Source organism: Sycon ciliatum, chromosome 10 (genome assembly GCF_964019385.1).
Source record: "Sycon ciliatum chromosome 10, ocSycCili1.1, whole genome shotgun sequence".
NCBI lineage: Eukaryota > Metazoa > Porifera > Calcarea > Leucosolenida > Sycettidae > Sycon > Sycon ciliatum.
The window spans coordinates 13983387-14006108 of NC_088652.1; the positions used below are offsets into that span (position 1 = coordinate 13983387).

At 48.3% G+C, this 22722-nt stretch overlaps 1 protein-coding gene across 1 annotated transcript in view; it reads right to left on the reverse strand.

Moving 5' to 3' along the window:
* Positions 1–912: 912 nt before the first annotated feature.
* Positions 913–22722, reverse strand: part of LOC135826671 (uncharacterized) — a 49546-nt gene continuing 27736 nt past the window's right edge. Inside the window, exons 6-12 of the mRNA XM_065339272.1 lie at positions 17457–17654; positions 8384–8609; positions 6658–6959; positions 3893–4111; positions 2713–3262; positions 1731–1937; positions 913–1127 (exon numbers count right to left, since the gene is read on the reverse strand). Coding sequence (XP_065195344.1) covers positions 913–1127; positions 1731–1937; positions 2713–3262; positions 3893–4111; positions 6658–6959; positions 8384–8609; positions 17457–17654 — 1917 coding nt within the window. The remainder of the gene's footprint in view (positions 1128–1730; positions 1938–2712; positions 3263–3892; positions 4112–6657; positions 6960–8383; positions 8610–17456; positions 17655–22722) is intronic.

Below are 22722 nucleotides of genomic sequence, written 5' to 3' on the forward strand. Positions count from 1 at the left end.
CAAGCCTAATTTGTGTGTACAGAAAGATAGTATAATTGGGTTGAAATTGTTCAAGTAACGTGTCGTGTTTAGTGCGGCCAAGCTTGGCCGTTAATGTTCTAGGTGTAATGTACTGCTGTTATGTGTTATCACGTTGTCTTTCCTTCCTTTCTCCTTTGTTCATTTCTCGCTTTGATTGTTAAAATTCACACTTGTAAATTTCACTGTTGTTGCTCTTAGTGTTATTTCTCTAACTTAGATTTTCTAGAATAGTTCAATTTTTGTTTCAGTGTCCTTTAGTACAACGACGATTCCTGATGAGTGTTGTACGAAAACTTGTTTGAATCCCTTTCTTTCTCTACACAATTTCTTCACATTTTTCATCGTTTTATTGCACATTGTCTCCACAGTTTTACAATACATGAATACAGTGTACACAAATGTCGATCCAGCTTGTATTACTGATTGCGGTTATCAAATTGTTGTCTCCTCGCCGTTTATTAAAATTACAGGTTAGAGAATGGCAGGGAGCAAATCAGGGCTTGGTTGTGCCCAAAAGGTTAGCCCTACGGCTGTAAATTCTATTCTTAAATGAGCTTGTTAACCCCTTTGCATATTAGCTGGCCATGCAGCTATTTTGAAGAACATGTCAGGATAGAGTTTCATGCCATAGTGTGTGAATGAAACATTCAGACCACCGTCTCTAACATGTCCTTTCCTGGAGTGCTTGTACTAAACTTTGTAGTTCAATCAGTAACTGACAGTTTGTAGATGATCCCAAACCAGAACATGGAGATTTCACTCGTCTAGCTTTTAGCATTTCACAAGTTGGTGTTGCGGCAGTCAATCAACCGTTGGAACCGATGGATTGTAAAAGGGTAAAGCCCAGTGGAAGTGTTTGCTGGTGGTAATTATAATGCTAGAAATGATTCTTCACATACCTGTGCTTTCTGTTACGGCCGCTTGGCATGTTTCTGACGTGGAAGAATCTCTAGCTGTGACTGTGTCCATGGCCGTTGCCGTTTGCATCATTGTGTCTGCGACTGTTCCTGTAGCAGCTGCTGTGACTTCTGCCGTAGCGGCTACTGTGGCCGTCACGGTATCTGCCACAGGGACGGCAGGTGCTGCTATGGCTGCTGCTGCCTCAGCTTTGGCATAAACAGGAAGAGATAAAGTGAAGAAGAGATTATGATAGGTAAGAAAACTTGTGACATATGTAGTTATAATGTTAGAATTTCAGGTTAAAGAATGGCAGGGAGCAATTCAGGGCTTGGATGTGCCCAAAAGGTTAGCCCAACGGTTGTAGACTCTATTCTTGAATGAGGTTGTCATTCCCTTTGCATTGAAGCTGACCATGCAGTTATTTTGAAGAACATGTCAGGATAGCGTTTCATGCCATAGTGTGCGTATGAAACTTTCAGACCACCGTCTCAAACATGTTCTTTCCTTGTATTGCTTGTAATCTTTAAAGTCCAATCAGTAACTGACAGTTTGTAGATGGCCCTGAAATAAAACATGGAGATTGCACTCCTGTAGCTTTCAGAATTTCGCAAGTTGGTGTTGCAGTTTGATGGAAAAGATGGAACCAATTTTAAAGATTACGTCAACTGCTGGAATAAAGAGATTGTCGATAGGAAAAGCCGAAAACTCGACAAAGTGAGGATGAAGGTCGAGATTGATTGTAAACGGCCAAATCCCAGGTGGAGGGTTTTGGTGTGGTTATCACATACTGGAAATGGTTCTCCACATACCTGTGCTTCCTGTTACGGCCGCTTGGCATGTTTCTGATGTGGTTGACTCTCTAGCTGCGACTGTGCCCATGGCGGTTTCCATTTGCATCATTGTGTCCGTGACTGTTGCTGTAGCGGCTGCTGTGACTTCTGCCGTAGCAGCTACTGTGGGCGTCACTGCATCTGCCACAGTGACGGGAGGTGCTGCTGTGACTGCTGCTGCCTCAGCTTTGGCATTAACAGGAAGAGATAAAGTGAAGAAAAGAATCTGATAGGTATGAAACATTGTGACATATGTAGTTATAAAGTAAAACCTGGTGTAATCGACCTCTTGGTTTAGCGACCACCTTCTCCTAACGACAGTTTTTCCATGCAGTTGCACACAGACACCGTGGGACCTGGTTCTAAAGACCACCTGGCTTTAACTACCGCTTTTGCTTGCACCGTGGGGTGGTCGTCTAAACCAGATTTTACTGTAATGTTAAAACTACAAGTTAGAGAATGGCAGGGAAAAGTTCAGGGCTTGGTTGTGCCAAAAAGGTTAGCCCAATGGCTGCACAATTCATTCTTGAATGAGGTTGTTATTCCCTTTGCCTTGAAGCTGATCATGCAGTTATTTTGAAGAACATGTCAGGATAGCGTTTCATGCCATAGTGTGAGAATGAAACGTTCAGACCACCGTCTATAACATGTCCATTCCTTGTAGTGTTTGTAATCTTGGTAATCCAATCAGTAACTGACAGTTTGTAGATGGCCCTGAAGTAGAACATGGAGCTGGCACCTCTCTAGCTGTTAACATTTCACAAGTTGGTGTTGCAGGTGACAATCAACCGTTGGAACCCGTTGTAGGATAAGGTCAACAGCTAGAGACAACCAGATGTGGTAATGAAAAGCGGAAAATAACCGAAACGTGCGGGTGTAGGGAGAAGTGAATGATCGATGCAGAGTAGATTTGTAGGGTGTTGATGTAGTAATCGCGAGCTAGAAATGGTTCTTCACGTACCTGGGCTTCCTGTCACGGCCGCTTGGCATGTTTCTGATGTCGATGACTCTCTAGTTGCGACTGTGCCCAAGGCTGTTGCCGTTCGGGTCATTGTGGCTGCGACTGCTGCTGTAGTGGCTGCTGTGGTTTCTGCCGTAGCGACTACTGTGGACGGCACTGTTTCTGCAACAGAGACCGTAGGTGTTGCTGTGTCATTGCCATTGCAGGTGTGGACAGAGCCAACCATCACTTGTGAGGTCATGAAGGCTCTGTGCATCTTCAATGGCTGTGTGCACTCAGGAAGCAGGGAGAGAGCAATGATATCTTTCTGAGAGCGGATGCTCAAGCCAAGCTGCAAGGCCATGCGCACGCAGAGTGTTGCCTTTTCACCGTCTTTGGCGAAGGCCGTCAGAGAACGGACGAGCTCCTCTTCACTTATCTTGTATTCCCTGACAATGCCATCAGGTCGGAGGGGGAAGACGTTGGAAGAGTACATGAACCCAATCACGTCCTGCAGGAGCCAGCGACGGTCATGAACCACCAGATCATCCAGCTCGGGGAATGTGATGATCTTTAGCAGAAACCATAGTCATCCCACATACACACGTAAATACAGATAGATAGACAGGCGAACAGACCGACACGACAGGCAGACAGACAGATAGACGCACAGACAAAGAGACACAGACAAAACACACACAGGCACACACACACACAGAGTCGAGTCGTGGGTTTCGCCTTTTGCCAGTAAATTGCTTTACAAAAGCATTTCAACTAATGAAGTAATGGCATCACCTCTAGCTGTTTAACAGTACACCAGCACTCGCAAGACCAGTAAGCCAATGTCAAACAATTATTTTCTAGATTTGATGGTCTCATAATGATCCATTTTGGCTCGGCAGCACTCCTCATACATAAAAATACATAATAATGTCGAATGTCACTTTCCACCACTGCATGGACATGGCTAAAAAAGAGCACTTTTTCAATTGTTCACAGCTGGCAGTGGGCAGAAATAGGGGGTTCGTCCGTACCCTCTGACCCATCCCTCGGCCACCAGCCTGCCCTTAGATGTTTGCTAGTTGTGTATGCAGGGTGTTGTCGACAGTCCAATTGCAGTACGTTTTGCACCCCGTCCCCCTTTTCAACACCCCGAAAGTAATCGTGTTTGGATCAGCATATTGAGAACACAGTTTCTTACATATCCATAAGCTGTCAGAATCCGAAGATAGTTACTGATGTTCTCCGCAACACGCTCCCTAACAGAATATTGTCTTCTGGAAGCGGCCTTCTGGGAAATGACGTTCTGGAATGCTGCAACAAACTCTTTCCTTGTGCAGTATGGATTGCTCAGAGAGGCCTTGACTTCACCCAAGTAGTCATCGGCCTTCTGCACCAGGCGATGTTGCCTTGGAGACTTCTGCAGGCAGCATGAACAACGTCACAGACACATCAAATGTAAAGAGGCCTCAGGGCACTTGCATTTTGTGTGCATTATTGTTAAACTTAATATCACAGAATTTACAGTAGTTTACAAGTAAACCTGTGCTGGGAAATCTCGATTTTCGGAGATCTTCTTTACCCTCCCCCTTAAGAACTGACTTTTTTATTTTTTTTATTTTTTTACTATGTTCACATACCCAACTCATAAATAATACAGAAGACAATGGTACTGAGACAAGGACAAACGTGACAACTACTGAGAAGGGGCTGCACCGAGGTACAGCAGTGATGGTGGGGCATTGATGGCTCTGCCGACCTGAGGTCTCGGCATCACGGCCAGAAACACGCACCAAAAACAAAAGATAGAGCTGTAAGGGTCAGCAAAAATAAAAATAAAGCAAGGGCAAGCAGCAGCTAGTACTACTGTGCAGCGCATTCGTAGCAATGGGAGTCGTTGACGGGGCACTAGAATGTAGGTGGGTCGACAGGCAGAATGTCCGTGGACCATCGCCAATCCTGTCGGCGGAGGTATTCGTTGACGTTGCACTTAAACTTTTGAAGATGTTTGCGAGTTGGGGCGGAGTCTAGAAAAGCTGGCGGCAGGGAATTCCACAGCTGGATTGCACAATGTGGAAAGCTGCGGAGAATGGTGTCTGGTCCTTGACGCGGTAGCGGATTTCGTAGCTGGTAACTGTGGCCGGCGGCCATGCGGAGATCGTTTCGAGTGCGAGTGGCGTCACGGGGCTCAAGCCTTGGTGGGAGGACTGCTAGCAATTGAGTTGGACCGGTGATGAAATGCAGTTTGTAAGTGTATGTTAATGCAGCAACGTATCGCCGTAGGCTGAGGCTCTGGAGCTCCGTCTCGGGATCAATGATGCACAATGCACGGCGTTGGATGCTATCTAGGCGTGATAGATGGGAGGGAGCAGCTCCCATCCAGACGAGCGGAGCATACTCCAAAACGGGCCGTACAAACATCTTGTACACCGTGAGGCGGCCTTCTCGGGAGAGATAGGGCGCAGCTCGCCGCAGGAGGCCCAAGCGCTGTTTGCCATGTATAGACACTGCGCGGATGTGCTCCGCGAAGGACAGCTTCGGATCAAAAGTCACCCCCAAGAGCTTTATTGTGGATGACTCTGGCACAGGGTTGCCTCCAAAGAGGAGAGAGGGCAAGGCTAGCTGCACTCTTTGCAGCGTGACTGTCATAGCCTGGGATTTCGACGGCTCAAACGCTACACGCCATTCCTTGCCCCAGTCTGACAGACGATTGACGGTGTCCTGAAGCAAGGCAGCAGCAGTGGGGAGGTCGTTACGGAGAAGAGTGTACAATGTCATATCGTCAGCATAGGCTTCCGGCTGCGTGTTCCCAGCAAGGCATGTTGATACGTCGTTAATGTATATGAGAAACATGGTTGGCCCCAAGATGCTGCCTTGTGGGACTCCCGCCTTGATGGGGTATGGACGGGAGGTTGCACCACCGACAACACGCATGACTGTTGACATTGTCTCTACATTGTAGAGGCCACGGTTCGATACCGGAACGGCTTTACAGCCAAATTTGTATAGACCCAAACCGATCATCAGCGTTGATTGTTCACTCGAAATATGTTTGTGGAAGGAAACTGGCATGTTGAAGTTGCTCTGAGGCCAGAGTCAATCGAACTGAGCCACTCCTTTGTGTCGACCCATTGCCTCCAAGTTGCCCAATTTTTCGCTTCAAGTCAGAGGTGGCTCCAAACCGGACAGGTTTTAGAGTGCACGTCAAATTCTCTCTGGGTCTGAAATTAAGTAATTGCTATCGCTCCACGACGGCCAGTACAGAGTAACAATAAGCCTTGTGCGTGCTTCCATTAATTTTGATTGGTATGCGGTGCATTATTGGCGAGAGGCGAGCCGCTGTTTACCTGCGACAAGCTGGTGATTTTTCGAAAGTCGTAAAACTCAAGTCGCAGTGCGAAGCAACACGTCTAAAACTCACCTGCTTGGTGTGGCGCTTCTGGTCATCGCAGAGCCATGAAATTTTGGCTCCATGTATAACACATCATAGCCTCACTGTGACATATGTTTTCTAATCAAAATACCAAGAGAGAAAGTGTATATTGAGTCCGTTCCGGTTTGCAACCTATGTCCTATTTGAAAACGTCGCCTCTACTGCTTAGCACTAGGAAAATCAATTGCATCCATTTGCACATTCGCTAGTGCCAACATGCAAACTGCACGGCACCCTTCAATACACTTACCAGCTTATACTCAAAACCTTTGTTCAAATTCATTGAAATTCATTGAAATTCATGCAAAGGTTTTTCTTGTTGAGATGGGCCATGAGAAAATTGAGGAAAACTGAAAAAAAGGACATTGAGTCAGAGAGCAGTCCATACAGTTTGAGTCAGAACCTGTTATATTTGTAGCAAAGAAAACTATAGTTCCACACTATTGTGGGTTATGAAGGGGGTATGTCAACACAATAAATATCTACATGTAGGCGCCGTTATAGAATAACAACGTTCAAAATTGCAATCTTACCGCCAGTACTTTGTGCACCAAGCGTAGGAATGCTCTCCTCAGCTCGTTCATACTGAAACTGTTGGACTTTCTGGCATCGACTACTCTCACAAAGGCAAGCTCCAAACGCTGTGAGCTTGATCTCATCCCTTCCACAATGGCCCTTTCCACTTGGTCGCATTGGTGCGGAGTAAGCAGATCTGCACGTGTAGCAATAGCCACAACGTCTAGTTTCTGCTGGTGCCCGCCTGACTGTTGTGTGTGTGATTGCGACTGCAGCTGCAGTGGCAATGGTTGCTGCCGTTGGCCATCCAGTTCAGAACCTGCATATGAAATCACAAAATGGACTCAATATATTTTTCCCTGTCGAGATGATCAAACAAAACTATTAACATCAAAATGTAACTAGTCCAGTAGAGTAAATGTGGAGACGTGACGTCAGCCACATTCCTGGCTGAATGATACGATGGTAATGGCCCACCTGACACAAAAAAAGTAAAGAAAAAAATTACCGTGTCCGTTCCCGACGGGAACTGACGACGGCTGCTAACACCAGGTAAACACTTAGCACAGAAAAGAGGTAAAAACAAATTCCAAAAACACACTCTACATTCTGGCACAGAACTCTTCTTCTCACCGCCACCTACCCAATCAGTTTTGTGCATGATGCCTGCTCAAAGATTGGCTATTATATCTGACATAGAGGGCTGGACAATACATTGTGTAATAAAAATAGAAGAAATCACATGGAAACGAGTTATGAAGCAACTATCCACGACTGTAACAAGATAATACGCAGTCATCACACCTCCCACTGCTTATTATCTTGTAACAGTCGTGGATAGTTGCTTCATAACTCGTTTCCATGTGATTTCTTCTATTTTAATTATATTTATTCCCGTAGCTATGCAGAAGTCGTTACTTCAGTAACGTCTGGAGCTAGCCAGGGTCCACACAGCTTTAATTTGGGGTTTGTTTGTGTGTTTGCGTCACGCCTGGCGCTATCCCGTATCTGTCCCGTACCGTACCGTACCATCAAACACAGCTGGCCACATACAGCTGGCCGCAATATTCAAATAGGGCTTTCAAACGCAAGATCATAACGTGAAGTTACTTGGAAGAATAAGTATGAATGCGAAGTGTATGGGGGAATGCATGTAGGGCGATAGTGCGGGTTCGAATCCCAGGTAATGCCTGAAAAATAGGAGAATTAAAAAAATTATAACATCTCTTTTCTTTTTTTGCCATCATCAAGGCGGTAGACGGTGTCGTATTCCCATCGACCGTACCTGTCCCGTACCTGTCCTGTACATGTCCTGTACCTATCCCGTACCTATTCCGTACCATACCGTACAATCAAAGACGGCTGGCCACAATGCATATTCAAATAGGGCTTTCAAATACAAGATCATAACGTGAAGCAACTTGGAAGAATTAGTATGTATGCGAAGTGTATCGGGGGGGGGGGGGGGGATGCATGCAGGGCGATAGTGCGGGTTCGAATCCCAGGTTATGTCTAAAAACAAAAAGCAGAAACTTATAAGAATTTATAACATCCCTATGCTTTTTTTGTCTAGGTCATCAAGCCAAAAAAAGCATAGCGTAGGGCCCTGAGCTTCCAAGCTCTCTCGTTGGCTCAGTATCCGAGTTGAATACATTATGTGATTGAAACAGAACGACGCGGCTACTTTTGACTTGCAGATGGGATTTCTTTGGACACGGCTGTAGTACATTGTTATCCACTCACCATCATCAGATGTTGATTGTCTACACGCATAACTAGCAGCAGTTGCACTGACACGTTTCGTGATCTCTTCAACCGACTCTGTGCCATCCACCACGATCGTGGCAACAGATGGTGTTGTCATGGCAACAGCAAAAAAGTCGTGTGACGCAGAATAATGGTCGTGGCCTGCAAAGTTGCGAAAACGCACGTTCACCTGCGATTGCTTCCACATGGTTTCTTCAATTCCCTACATGGAAAAAAAATTGAAAAATGAAAATATGCCGTGAGAAAGTGAACACTGTGTGAATTACACCCATCTCACTAACATAATAGTGGTCTACAGTAACAGTATAGTAATGCTATGTGTAGATAATACACATAGAAGTATAATACGGCATTACAATATATGGGCTGCGATCAGCTAAAGCATGTCTTTGGGGTTTCGTAAAAAAGTTGGGAAATGACGAAATGAAAAAAATGTTTTTGGAGCGCGTTCACTCTGCACTTCATTCATGATGTGGCGATCATCTTCTCAAATTTTGTTCAAACACTTGTTTGGCGGTCTAGTTCAAGTAGCTGGCGAGAAAAGACTGACATTGTCCGCATCTAGTGATACTAGAGCAGCTCGCAGGGCCAGACGATCGCTGTGCATGGCCCAGGTTTGTTCAGTTGCCTGCAAGTCCGTGGCGGCGGGTCTGCAGAGCGACGCTGACAATTTGTTGGGATCTCAGTGATGTTGATGTCGACAGCGAAGCTGAATCGTCCCCGTCGTCTCCAGTAGCGAAGAGGCACAAGTTGTGGGCTAGTACATAATCATTAGGCGACGAACCGGCTGCCTTACGACGTTACTTACGTTCAGCTCTCATGAGTCGTCTGACGCAGTCTCGGAAACGCAGGCGAGCATCGAAAGTGTTACTGCCAGAATCGAAAGAGTATGCAAGTGCAACGCCGCCCAGAGCATCGTGTTCCTTTCAAGGAAGAACTTGGGCCATGCCGTGTCGTTGACATGCTCAAGTCTGTGTCAACATCTTAGTTCCGTTGTATTGTGCTCCGCCACAAAAGCCACTAAGTAATAGTTTGTCTCTTTGTGTCAGACTGTGCGAAAACTGTCATTTTCTATTTCAAAGTACATATTTTGAAAGCGGTGTTTGGGGCACTTGTAGACTACTTTTCTGCCCTGTATCACCTTCAAGAGGTCAAGTTAGGCCCCAAGAACTGTTTTCTGGAGAAAACAAAATTTGAAAAATTTCACTCTAAGACATGTTTTAGCTGGTTGTGGCCCACTATTGTCATGCTGTATTGTACTTCTACGTGTATTATTGTTCTGGTCACAAGGCGTCAGGCGAAATAGCACGTCATCGTACATTTGAGACCAGCGGGAAGAAGATGACGACGTCCACTGATTAAGTATCTGTGCACACGAATGTGCTGTGCGTGTGACTTTGAATGTCAGCTATGACATCAAACCCTGTGGTTCCATGCCTACCGTGTACAGTCCATTCAGAAAAGGTTGAGCGCTGGCTCTGGAGAGCTCCCGTGTTTGGCGATTTTGTGGTACACTGTGCAGACATCTTTTTTTCTAAATACCGAGTGGTAGGCAAATTGAGCGCTCTGACATGGACAGGCCAGCTGTCCATTTCCAGTGTCCAAAGACTGTGAAGCATCTGGACGTAGCAAAGGCAATTCAAGCCTGCAGTCTCTCGCTTGGAGATGTCCTCCAGATCGACCTGCACGGCCGGCCCGGGTCTTGTGTTCTGACCCTGCGTGATTTCGCCACCAGGGACAAGCTCGTCGCAGCAAATCTGCAGTTGGAGGGTAAGAGCATTGACATGCTACCGGGAGATGGCACAGTATCCGCTACCCGTGTTTACATTTATGGTTGCGAACCCGCATTGCATCTGGGCCACATAGAGTCGGCTTTGGGGGAATTTGGCGAAATTGTCGGCAATATTGATTGCGAATTTGTCACCGTTGAGAAATTCAAAATTCTCACGGGGGTACGACGGGTGCTAGTGGTCCTGAAGAAAGGTGTACCCTGCAAGCTAAGCATTCAGAAAAGGTCGTACCGTATACATCACCGCGACCAGATACAGACGTGCTTTCGCTGTGGTGTATCTGGCCACCAAGCACGTGACTGTCCTGCACGCCCAAATGCTGCACGTACACGTACGCATCACACTTCGTACTCCACTGTCGTACAGGGCCAGGCTGCGGACCGTATGGCGGATGACAGTCCGGATGTACTCGTTCATGTACAAGAACCCACTGGCGCTGAACCAAATCCAGGAGCTGCGATAACAGGCGAAGCAACCGATAGCAACTGCCCATGTCCACCAAAAGGTTCAACCACACTAGAGGGCTCGAACCAACAACAACAGCAGCAGCAGCAGCAGCAGCACTGCGACAAGCGACCACCAAAGGTCTCTAAGATACCTGTACGGCAGGCAGCTTATTCTGTACCAGTCGCCACGCCAACAACCCTGCCAGCAGAAGAGGCTACACGTGGAGTGCCGGCATTTCCGCTCTCTCGTGGGAAGGGGTGTCACTCTTCACCTGATGACGAAGGATTCATCCGCGCATCAGGCAAGCACACATTCTGCGCAAGAGTCCTGGCATTCGACCCCCAAGTCGCATGGGCAAATGAGGCATCTGCAAAAGAGATGCACCGCCTTGCCCAACGTGTGAGGAGTCGGCGAGGAAGCCAATAACCGGTAAACTTCTGCTTGTAATCTCGATTCTATGCTAGTCCTCGTCATGATTGTTCTTTTTCTTACTAATTACTACTTTTCACTGCTATATCGTCTTTAAATCCACACGCTCAGGTATTTTCTCCACGAGCTGCCACCATCAGTTTTCCGGTGAGCACCCAGGATACCCGAACGCTTAAACTAGGTTTTTTGAATGTCTGTAGCTTGCGCTACAAAGTAGATGAAGTAACGGCACTCCTCCAGGTGCAGGACTTTGATATTTTTGGATTGGCCGAAACCTGGCTGGATAGCACTATTGGTGACGGAGAAGTAGCTTTTCCTGGATACAGCCTCACAAGGACCGATCACAGCGGCAGGCGAGGTGGCGGCACATGTATCTATTACAAATCCACCCTGCCAATCAAACCACGCCCAGATCTAAGCGTAAGCGGCTTAGAGCTGGTGTGGGTTGACGTACAGATACATCGACAGCATCACCGTGTCGGCTGCGCCTACAGGCCCCCTGACACATCCGTGGAGTTTTGGACTGATTTAGAAAGTGCCATGCATAGTGCTGGCTCTTCAGCCACGTATTTAACGGTGTTGGGGGATTTCAATGTGGACTTGTCCGCTAATCACCCCAATCATCAGCGAACCCATCTACAGAGCCTGTGCTGCACGTTCGACTTAACCAACTGCGTGGATGCAGTGACGCGCATCACTCCAAGTACGCCGAAAGGCACCCTTATTGACCTTGTCCTCACGGACAAGAAGATGGTATCCAGCTGCAGGGTGATACCTTGTCTGATCAGTGATCACAGCGCTGTGCTCGCCAACCTGAACATTTCAGTTCCTCGTGCAGAGACTCAATCGAAGCAGGCCAGGCGGATTCGGAATATAAGTATCCCTGAGTTCAGAATCGCTCTGGAGCAAGAACTTCAGCATTTCCCTTCCCTTCCACAGTCGTCAAGCGTGGATGATACGTGGCATGATTGGCACTCGCGCTTTATGACTGTCCTGGACAGGTATGCTCCAATGAAGACTGTACCACCGCGCCGCAAGCCTCTACCTCCATGGTCCGACCGTGAGACGTATCAACTCATCAGGACACGGAATAGGCTGCACACGCGCTGGCTCCGGAACCCCGAAGATATGGCACTTCACAGTGCATTCAAACTGGCTCGGACGCAGGCATCTAACGCGATTCGGCGCAAACGAAACTCGTATTTTCATCAGACATGTCAATCTGCATCTGCAAACCCTCGTAAGCTCTGGCAGCTCATCAACAGCCTTACAGGCCGTACCCGAGCACAACCGGATCCTACATGCGACGTTGAAGAGGTCGGCAATACGTTCCATCAAGTTGTGACCGACGCCAATAGACCTCCCATATTGGCAGAACCTCAGGGGCCATTGAGAGGGGAAGTCCTTTCGGATTTTCGAGGGACTGATGCAGGTTCCGTTTACGAACTGCTCCGTAAAGTCGACGCCAGAAAAGCAACCGGTAGTGACGGGGTCCCAGGATCGTTGCTGCTCGCCACTGCCGACATCATCGCACCAAGCCTCACCCAACTTTTCAACATGTCCCTGAAATCGGGTATCGTTCCTCGGGCCTTCAAGCTAGCAGAGGTTCGCCCCCTCTTCAAATCGGGAGATCCTGCTTCCCCTGGGAATTATAGACCAGTATCTCTACAACCCATTATTCCGAAAATCCTCGAGCGGATTGTACAAAACCAGTTACAAGGTCAGCTTTCCCGTGTTCATGCGCTGCCTGACACGCAGTTTGCGTACCGGCATGGCTACTCAACAGAAGATGCATTGGTTGTCCTGACGGACACGCTCCTGGAGGCCCGCGATCGACGCCAGGTATCGGGAGTGTGCTTTCTCGATCTCTCCAAGGCATTTGACAAAGTCAGTCATGAGCGTCTCATTCAGGACCTGTTTGCTTTAGGAGTGACAGGCAGACCCCTTCGCTGGCTCATCAGCTACCTCAGTGAGCGGACACAGCGAGTTTGTTTCGGGGCCAGCAGCAGCACAATCACCTCTTGCAGCTGCGGTGTGCCCCAGGGATCGGTGCTCGGCCCGTTGCTCTTTAACGTGTACACAAGAGATGTTCCTCAAGTAGCCCAATCCGCAGCCACGATCCAGTTCGCCGATGACGTCGCAGTATATTGTAGCGCTGACACGACTCAGGCTGTTGCCAGTACGCTCTCTACCGCAGTCTCCTCCTTGGCTGCATGGCTGGAAGAGCGAGGACTGATTCTGAATGAGAAGAAGAGTCAAGTTCTCACAGTCTTTCCTGGTAGAGACGCTGGACCCCGGGTAACAGTCCTCTGTCGCAGCCAAGCTCTGCCAACAGTCACCAGCGCGAAGTACCTTGGCGTCATCATTGACGAGGGGCTGAACTTTCAGCAACACCTGAAAGCCATTACAGCAAAGGTGTCCCGCAAAGTAGGTGCCCTCTGGCGGACTCGGAGATGCTTGAGCCTGGCAGCCCGAGTCACCTACTTGAAGTCCGTGGTGATGCCGGATCTGACCTACGCATCAAGTTGTTTCTTGTTCTGTCTAACTGCCCAGCAAGCAACGGATCTCCAGACGCTGGAGAACAAAGCGGTTCGCGCAGTTTTTGGCGCTCGGCCATACGACTCTGCTCAACCTCTGCTCCAACGGGTGGAACTCTACCGAATCTCAGAGCTGCACAAGCAAAAGGCGCTATTGCTCACCTGGCGATGCATCCACGGCATTGCGGGGAACCGGCTCTGTGGACTGATTTCAAGGTCACCAGATCGGCGTACCCGCTTGCAGAAGGACATCGGAGCGCACATACCACCAGCCGCAAGCCGCGCTGGTCAGGCTAGGTTCTCTGTTGCCGCTCCCAAGCTGTGGAACGCACTACCCAGCGACATCCGCACCATCCCCCAACGCAGTGTGTTCAAGATGTCAGTCATCCCACATACGCTCGCTCCATGAAACGTATCACCCATTATTCCAGTCACTGTTGCTGTCACATCCACTCGTATGTCGCATCCACTCGTAGTCCACGTCCACCGATGTCGACCGAGGTAGCTCTCTTGCTACTGTGTAATAGTGACATGTACCCAGCTAATGTCTCTGCTTCGTTCAGGGAATTCAGAATAGGAAGTCTGCGGTACCACCCGCTATTTTCTTTTTACTTTTAAAAGCGATTATTTGTAACATGGAAATTTGTTCCTTGGCTCACCATCTGAGCTCTCAAAGCTATTATTCATTTTCTGCTGCCCCCGGTTATTTCTTTTATTAGTATTATTTTCTTTGCCTTCGCTTTCTTGTTATTGGGCAACTTGCCCGTTAGAATCTGCGAAGTAAAATAAACAACAACAACAACAACAACAACAACAACAACAACAACAACAACAACAACAACAACAACAACAACAGTGCCGCGCGATTCGAAACTTGAAAAAGGGTCTAAAAAGGCACCTCAACTGGGGTTCGAACCGCAAATGTACTGTTATGCAAGTGGAGTAAACGGCCTGGATTTTGTTATTACCCAATTCAGTGCTTTGGGGGCAAAACCTGGCCGAAATCCTATTCTTGTTATGGCTTGCTTTTTGGAGAAATAGACTTCAAAAACACAATTGGAAGAGCATTCCATGGGGGATTGCCAAAAAAAGACGAAAACTCAAAATTTGACCCGTTTATGGCCAAAAGCTAGGATATCAACCTTTTCTGAATGGACTGTAGGTCAGAACCATCCTGCAAAGTTTGAATGACGTAGGTAGAACGATCGCGCCGCGAACCATACCTTTTGAAGTTCTGTTCAAAGTATACCTTCCACCATTGACATTTCGAATTTCTTGCTGGGAGGGGTAGCTTGCAACCTCGATATGGCTTGTTCCAGGCATGCTGTGAAGCGAAACCCTTTTGAAGTAGTGGCGGGATCTGCCCTGCAACTGCTACAACAACAAAAAACGATTCGATCTGAGAAAGCGTGAGACCGCAAATCTCCGTTGAATATTGAGTATTTCAAGCCTTTTCACGACGAAGATGGAGTTCTTTTTGGAGATGGACGTCGCAGCAAAGGACATGGTTTCCGACTTCTGGCGTCTGGTGAAGCCAGGGATCACTTGTCCAGTCAGGTCGGCAGCCTAACCGTCGATAAGCTTGTGTTTGGATCGCGTTCTGCTCAATGTGGTGGATCACAAACAATTTTCATATCGCACAAATTGAGCTCTGCATCGTGCGTACGGTATTTTGTATTCAGAAAATCGCAAAGTGTCTCTGACTCTCTGTGTGGCCGTCCTCAGCCACGAGCAATTCCAATCAGGCTCCTACGTCCTCTGCCTTCTTGATTGAATGTCCACTTCGTTTGAACAACGAACACAACAATCGAGGACGGCTTTGCAATGAAAAATACAGCTATACTGGAGCTGAAAAAAGAAGAAAAACGTCCTCAGGAGGAGACTCGAGTACACGCATACTCTCCCAGCAGGTTTTGTGGATGTCGCTCATAGATGCGTAATTTCGCGTGACGTGCTATTTGTAGTAAAGAAAAGGACCAAGGAACTGCAAGTTATGCTATAATGTCCACAAACATCACCAGTTATTTGACAACCAACTCAAATGATAAGATTGCACGACACTGACCGACAGTACTGACGTTCTACAACTACTTAGTAACTGACCATCAGCTCTAGCACGTCTTGGGTGCGCACTCCAACAGCCTTCCACCTTGGAAGGTTCTAAGTTGTATGAAAACAAAGGATGGGGGAAGGTGAACGCAACCAAGACAAGCACAAGCTGAAAGTCTCTGCTGTGAAGGACGTTGGTGGATGTTCATGCATGTCGATGACGATACTGGCAAGACCATTCCTATGTTTTCGTATAACTTAGAACCTTTCAAGTTGGAAGGCTGTTGGAGTGCGCACCCAAGACGTGCTAGAGCTGATAGCTAGGTAGTTGTAGAACGTCAGGACCGTCGTCAGTTTTGTGCAATGTTATCGCATGAGCTGATTGTCAAGTAACTGGTGATGTTAGTGGACATACATGGTCCGTCAAGTTAAAATTGGCGCTTATCTTCTCACTTGGTTTTTCGGTCATCTGACTGTGTCACACGGCATGGAACCACCGATTCACCATCCGAACATAACCATTGACCATTGCATCCGATGACATGGCAGCACAAACCATTACAGAAGTTGCGATCGGTTCGTTTGAGTCTTTTTGACGGAGCTACCGCCGACGAACACTTCCGTCAGCGCAAGAAAACACTGCAACCTCCGCTCGAGTCCGTAAAATAGGTCAGGATGTTCGCATTTCAGAGTGATGGAGAATACAATTTCTGTCTACTTCCAGCTGTCTGATGGCAAGGATTGTTTACCCCGGAGAGGTATAGAAAAGCTGAAAAAGCGCTTCGCGACCTTGAATTTCAGTGCTTGCACAGTACAGCGCCTAGTGAAGGACTATCACCAGCAAATCGCTGACGAAGAAACTGCAGCTCATGTAGACATATCCAGAAAGTGAGACCAATCCGGCAGACACATTTTGAAGCTCACAGAGGACAGGGCAAAGGAGCTAATCAAAATAAGTACCAAGTCCTGAGGGAAACACTCGTGCAAAGGACTTTCAGGAAACTAGCCGAAAAGTCTGGTGCACGGCCGGCGTTAGGACTTACAATCATGTAGGTGCAGTACGCACAGTACAGGTGCTACATCAAGCAGAAGCTATCACTGCGCTGCATGTACAAGCACCCGCGGCTCGCGTGGGTGCTGATGAGCAAGTACGACAAGCGTAAGATGCGATTTGAAAAAAAGTCACTGATATGGCGTTGCCTCTTTGTCTCAAACAAAGTCGCATTATTGCGACAAACGGGGATAACACTACCAGCCAACATGCGGGCAGTCTCACTCAGCTTCTGATCGGCAAGGTGACAGGCATGCACTGCCCTTGAGCGAGATTCGAGACGAGGAGAAGTGGAACAAGCTATGAAACGTGCAGCAGCTGTCCGGATCGAAATTTTTGAGCTCTTCCTCCAGCGACGATAGTGGTGAGGAGGATATGTAACTTGCTTGAATTTTCGACTGAGTTGCTTACTGATATGTAAATAATCATGTACATAGTACTTTGTGATCGTGGCTTGCTTCAAATAATATATTCGTATTTCCTTCCTGAAACACGTGTGAAGATAAGCGCCAATTGTAACTGGGCGGACCAAGTACATTATAGCGCAACTTGTAGTTCCTTGGTCCTATTTCTTTACTATAAATTAATCATTGCCTCTCCATCCCAGTCTATACATGGTGGTATATTAGTTGTGTACCAAACACTGTGTTGGTGGGGTGGTAGTAATTTGGACTAACAATACATTCATCCAAATCACACTCTATCCGATGTAATGCTGTGTGCATTCAACATTGCTTTCAACTCACCTTTGTTCTCGAGGCTAAATCTTTTGCCTTCATGTCTGGTTGATCCTCCTTACGTAGTCGTTTATTTAAGAAACCTTCTGTTGTGAAGGATGCAATGAAGGTAGATTTCCCTGAACCTTCTGCTCCACACACGTTGGCAATCAGTTCAGTGGGATCCTTGTAGCCCTCAATACCAAACTCTGCACATATCAAGCTGGTCTGGAGCATACCAATTCATCACATAACAAAAACAACAAAACACCCATACTTGTAAGTTGTATGCATGAACCAGAGATTCCAGTATTGTCACACAGCTGGACATGCACTATTATTAATCTGAACGAACGCTAGTTGCTTTCAGGTTGTTCAATGTAACCACCATTTCAAACCAATGATGAGGGCTCTTGGCGCATGAGTTTATAGTGGGGTCAGGAAGTACATTAGTATAGTGTCAATAGAGAGGTTCCGGGGTACGATTTTCAGTGCCAAAATCCGTATGGGCACTACGGATTTTTTCAGGCGTGCTTCATACGATTTTTCGGCACGGATAATCCGTGTGGACTGGCTTGCATACGAAACCGTGCCTCCCTCCCTCCTTCCCTCCCCCTCCCTCCCTCTCTCCCTCCCTCCCTCCCTCCCTCCCTCTCTCTCTCTCTCTCTCTCTCTCTCTCTCTCTATCCCTCTCTCTCTCTCTCTCTCTCTCTCTCTCTCTCTCTCTCTCTCTCTCTCTCTCTCTCTCTCTCTCTCTCTCTCTCTCTCTCTCTCTCTCTCTCTCTCTCTCTCTCTCTCTCACACACACACACACACACACACACAATCCAGTCAGCGAGTCGAGGGATCGTGAGGGTCGTCTCCATCAGCGTGTGGATGATCTCTCCACGCAGCTCTTAGCCCTACATGAGGAATTTTGTTCCCTGCAGAAATCCGCCAATGTTCCCGACAAATCTCCCAAGGCGAAAAATCTCGCACCCGTACGAAACCTCGTAACCGTGCTCCCCAGCTTGACCCAGCACCAAACCAGCTCGACCCAGCCGATGCAGATGATGGAAAACAGTCAGGGCAGATCGACGTGGCCTCTGGCTCTGCACAGCACGGAACCCGTACCCGTACGGACGACCCCAGCTTGTTCGATCCTGAGTCTGTGCAATCAAGCTGTGAGAAGAGCCAACCTATCATGGCCGTCATCAATGATGACAGTTGGAAATTAGTTGCGGCGGGCCCGCCAAGAAAGAAGCGATCGGTGTTCTTTGTGGGCAACTTGAGCCACGACTGTACGGTGGACAGCCTCACTGAGTTTGTACACCGCACGCAGGTCGGAACGCATCGGGACAATTGTCAAAGCCCACCAATGCAGCCTACACACAGCCGGAAACGGGCAAGTGTCCGCCAGGATATCAGTTGATGCCACCTCCAAGCTGACAGTGACGTCAGCCAATTTCTTGCCAAGGCCACTCTACTGCAGGCCGTGGAGATTCCACACCTCCACAAATGTGAATGCAGTCAACAGCAACAAGAGCAGCAGCCACAACAAGAACAACAACAGCAGCAACAACAACAACTCCAGCAGCAGCACCAGCAGTTGCCGCAGCAGCACCAGCAGTCGCCGCAGCAGCAGTAGCGACAGTAGCACTAACCAGCTGGAAGCACAGCAGCATTATCAAGAGCAAGAGCAACTTGGGATTGGCGCCACGATTAACGAATTCCTGAGCGCGAGTCATGGCCTGTCCGCTGACGCTGCCGGCACACCTGTACCCCCCCCCCTCCACCTCCACAAACGTTCCTCTGCCGCACGGTCACCAGATTCGCTGGTACAGGATGCAAAGCGTACTGCCCAGCATGGTGCGCAGCCACCCCAGCAGGATAACCAGTCCTCACAATGATGGCACCAACACGTGCAAAGCAACCTAAACTCCGGGTCCTGTTCACCAATGCCTTTGGATTGAAGTCAAAGCTCGGAGAGCTACGGCACCTAGCTACAACGACCACACCCGGTGTAATTATAGTGACTGAAACTAAATTTTCACCAGACAAGATCACCGATAACGAAGCATCCCTCCCGGGCTATTCGGTACCTATCCGACGTGATCGCAATGAAAATGGCGGTGGTGTCGCTATCTGGATTGGAGACAACTTGGCCCTCCAGCACCTGCAGCAAGTCAACTGTCTTCACCACGAAGTCATCTGGGCGTCCGTAGCGGCACAAAACCGAACTCAAGTCGTGATTTGTGCAGTCTACAGGTCGGGATCTTGTGCAGTAAACGACACAGAGCTACTAGAGTACATTGACTGTGAGCTACACACTGCTCGGCGCTCTGGCCAACAGTTAGTTCTGGCAGGTGACTTTAATGTCCACCATGTGCTCTGGCTGGGCAGTACTTCGAAGTAAAAAACCCACACCTGCAGGAGAGCTGGCGGAGGAGATGTGCTACATTCATGGACTTGAGCAGCATGTAGCTACACCAACCCGAGGCAGCAACACTCTTGACCTCATGTCAGACTTCCCCGGCAAGATACCAATCAAGTGCCTTGCCCCAATGGGAGCATCAGATCACTCCGTCATCATTGCCGACTTCCCAGTATGCATATACAAGGAACCAAAAACCTCCCGCACCGTCTGGAGGTACAACCAGGCCGACTGGGGTCGGCTCAACCACTTCTTCCGTAACCATGATTGGGACAGCACGATTACTGGCTGCCCTGAACGGTCGTACTCCAACTTTACAAACGTTCTACTAGACAGCATGAAGAAATTTTATTCCGTCGCGACAGCTGTCATCACGTCCATCTGACACAGCATGGTGGTCTTCGGAATGCACTGACGCTGTCCGGACTAAGCAACATGCGTGGAAAGCTGCTGCGCAAGACCCTAGTGACAGCAAGAAGCACACAGCCAGACTAGCCCCTCAGCACTGCACTGCTGCTATTGACCGAGCAAAAGATGTGCATTTCACCCCCCAGCGCAACAAGCTGTCTGCGGGCAACCTATCTGACCGGGGCTGGTGGTCCACAATCAAGCAGGCAGGAGGCAGTTGCCGCAATACTGCCATCCCCACTCTCGTCGACCAGTCTGGGCACGAGGGCATATCCAATGCGGAAAAGGCAGAGTGTTTTGGACAGTTCTTTGCATCCAAATGCAGCCTAGGAGGCAATGACTTTCCTGCAACACACCATTCTGTGGATTTCCCCCGTGTCAGACAACGGACAGCCCAGGCATTGTCTTAGGTGCACTTTCGGCAAGCAACAGTACGGAGAGAGCTATGCAGACTCGATCCTGAGAAAGCCACTGGTCCGGATACTGTCCCGGCACGGGTTTTGAAGTTGTGTGCAGATGTCCTCTGCAAACCACTGGCCAAGCTATTCTCTCTCTGCTTCCACAGCCAGATGCAACCAGCATCATGGAAGATCTCGAGGGTAGTGCCCATCCGTTAGCAGAAGTCCAAGAGTCTCCCCCAGAATTACCGCTCCGTGTCCCTGTTGCCCATTATTTCGAAGGTAATCGAGGCTATTGTCAACCAGCATATAACCAACTCCCTTGAGAAGCACCACGTCCTCTCGTCCAGGCAGTTCGGGTTTTGCAAGGGTCTCAGTAGTTAGTGCGGGGCAGGTTCTGGTGCACTTTTTGACCTTTGACCTTTGGGCCAAATAAGGCACACTGTGTTGGTCGTGCTGGGTCTGGCCCCGGGACCCCCCAGAGTTTGACCTTTGACCCCTGCCATGCCATAAATGTGCCATAAAGGTTCTTTTCCGTGGCGAACGTGCACTTGTGCACGTTCGGTGCATTCGCACCGTGGAGTAGTAAAATACGTACTATTCCCTGATTTGCACATCGTAGATGTGCATTGCATGCAGTGACATATTGCGCATGCGTGCATACGCACGCGGAGCGTGTGACCTTCAGTGGTCCTATGCGTGTGGAAAAGACGCAGTGCAACACAAGGTGTACTAGTACACGTGTCATTATACTACTCCCTGATTCGCACTTCGTAGATGTGCAGCAAACAAGTGAGTTCACGTGCCATGCACTCGTTGAGCTCCAAGATCAGAACTCGGCTCAACGTAGTACTTGAAGTCACCGTTCCCATTACGTCATGTACATTTACATACACTCTGTTGAAGCACTGAAACATCGGTTTTCGGGGAATTCAACATGCGAATTTTTGAACATTCGGCGAAAAGATGGGTAATTTCTTCAAAACCACTGTTTTCGGCGAATTTTTCGCCCGGCCGATTTGGGAAATGCCAACTATCCATGCATGTACATTAGATGCATATTTCTATTTTGATCGGGATACAGTAAGAATCAACCGGCTACGCCCGGAGTATCATGCATTAAAACAATTATTGAAGGGGTGTCACAGTGAAGCAGTGTTGCTACGCACCACAAATCCCCTCTGCACTGTACCGAATCTATACTGGAGAATCCAGAGTGGCCAGCAAAGAGTCACAACCCGCGGGTATCCAGTCACACTAAGGCATGTCCACCATTCCCCACATATTCACCATAACAAAACACAATACTGTTTACTATAATACACTTTTATTTAAATAATTGACTTGGATGAGTCTGTAGAAGAGAACACAATGCACGCACACGCACGCATGCGCGGACACACACACGCACACACGCACACACACACATCTAGGTTATAGTGCTATACACGTATCTAGGGTTTAGGAAGCACGAGAATATGTCGAAGCACCCACACATACCCCTTCATGCAGTGTACTTCAGTAGCCCAACACGTTACGACCGCTCAGGACCATCACAAAACACATTACGACCGCTCAGGACCATCACAAAACACTACACACTGTTACTACACTGCATACACAGTTACTACACTACGCCTGTTACAAGTACTTGCAAATAATTTTGAAAACAAATGGCACATCCCGAAGACGGCAGCTAGCTCCAGACCTTCATACATACGTCATCATCATCTGTAAAACCAAGCATGAGCGCACACAAACACTATTAGTGTCACGAATACGGAAGCAGGGTAAGACAAGAGGATACGAAACAAGTAAGTATCGCTATAACGAGGGGGGTAAGTATACATGTAGATAGAGCAGTGCTTACTTACAGGGTCCGGATACGCTCCATGGCGTCCCGGTAGTCGGACTGCAACAGCAGCCCGACTTGCCGGCCCTCCCAGTAACGGGCCCGATGGGCCGCACCCGCCAGGTGTGCGGCCACGGCCTGGCCTCCCACCAGCCTTTCTCCACTGTAAAAACGAAAGAAACCGCAGAAAGCACAGTGTCATAGAGCTCTTTTGTTGGGGGAGAG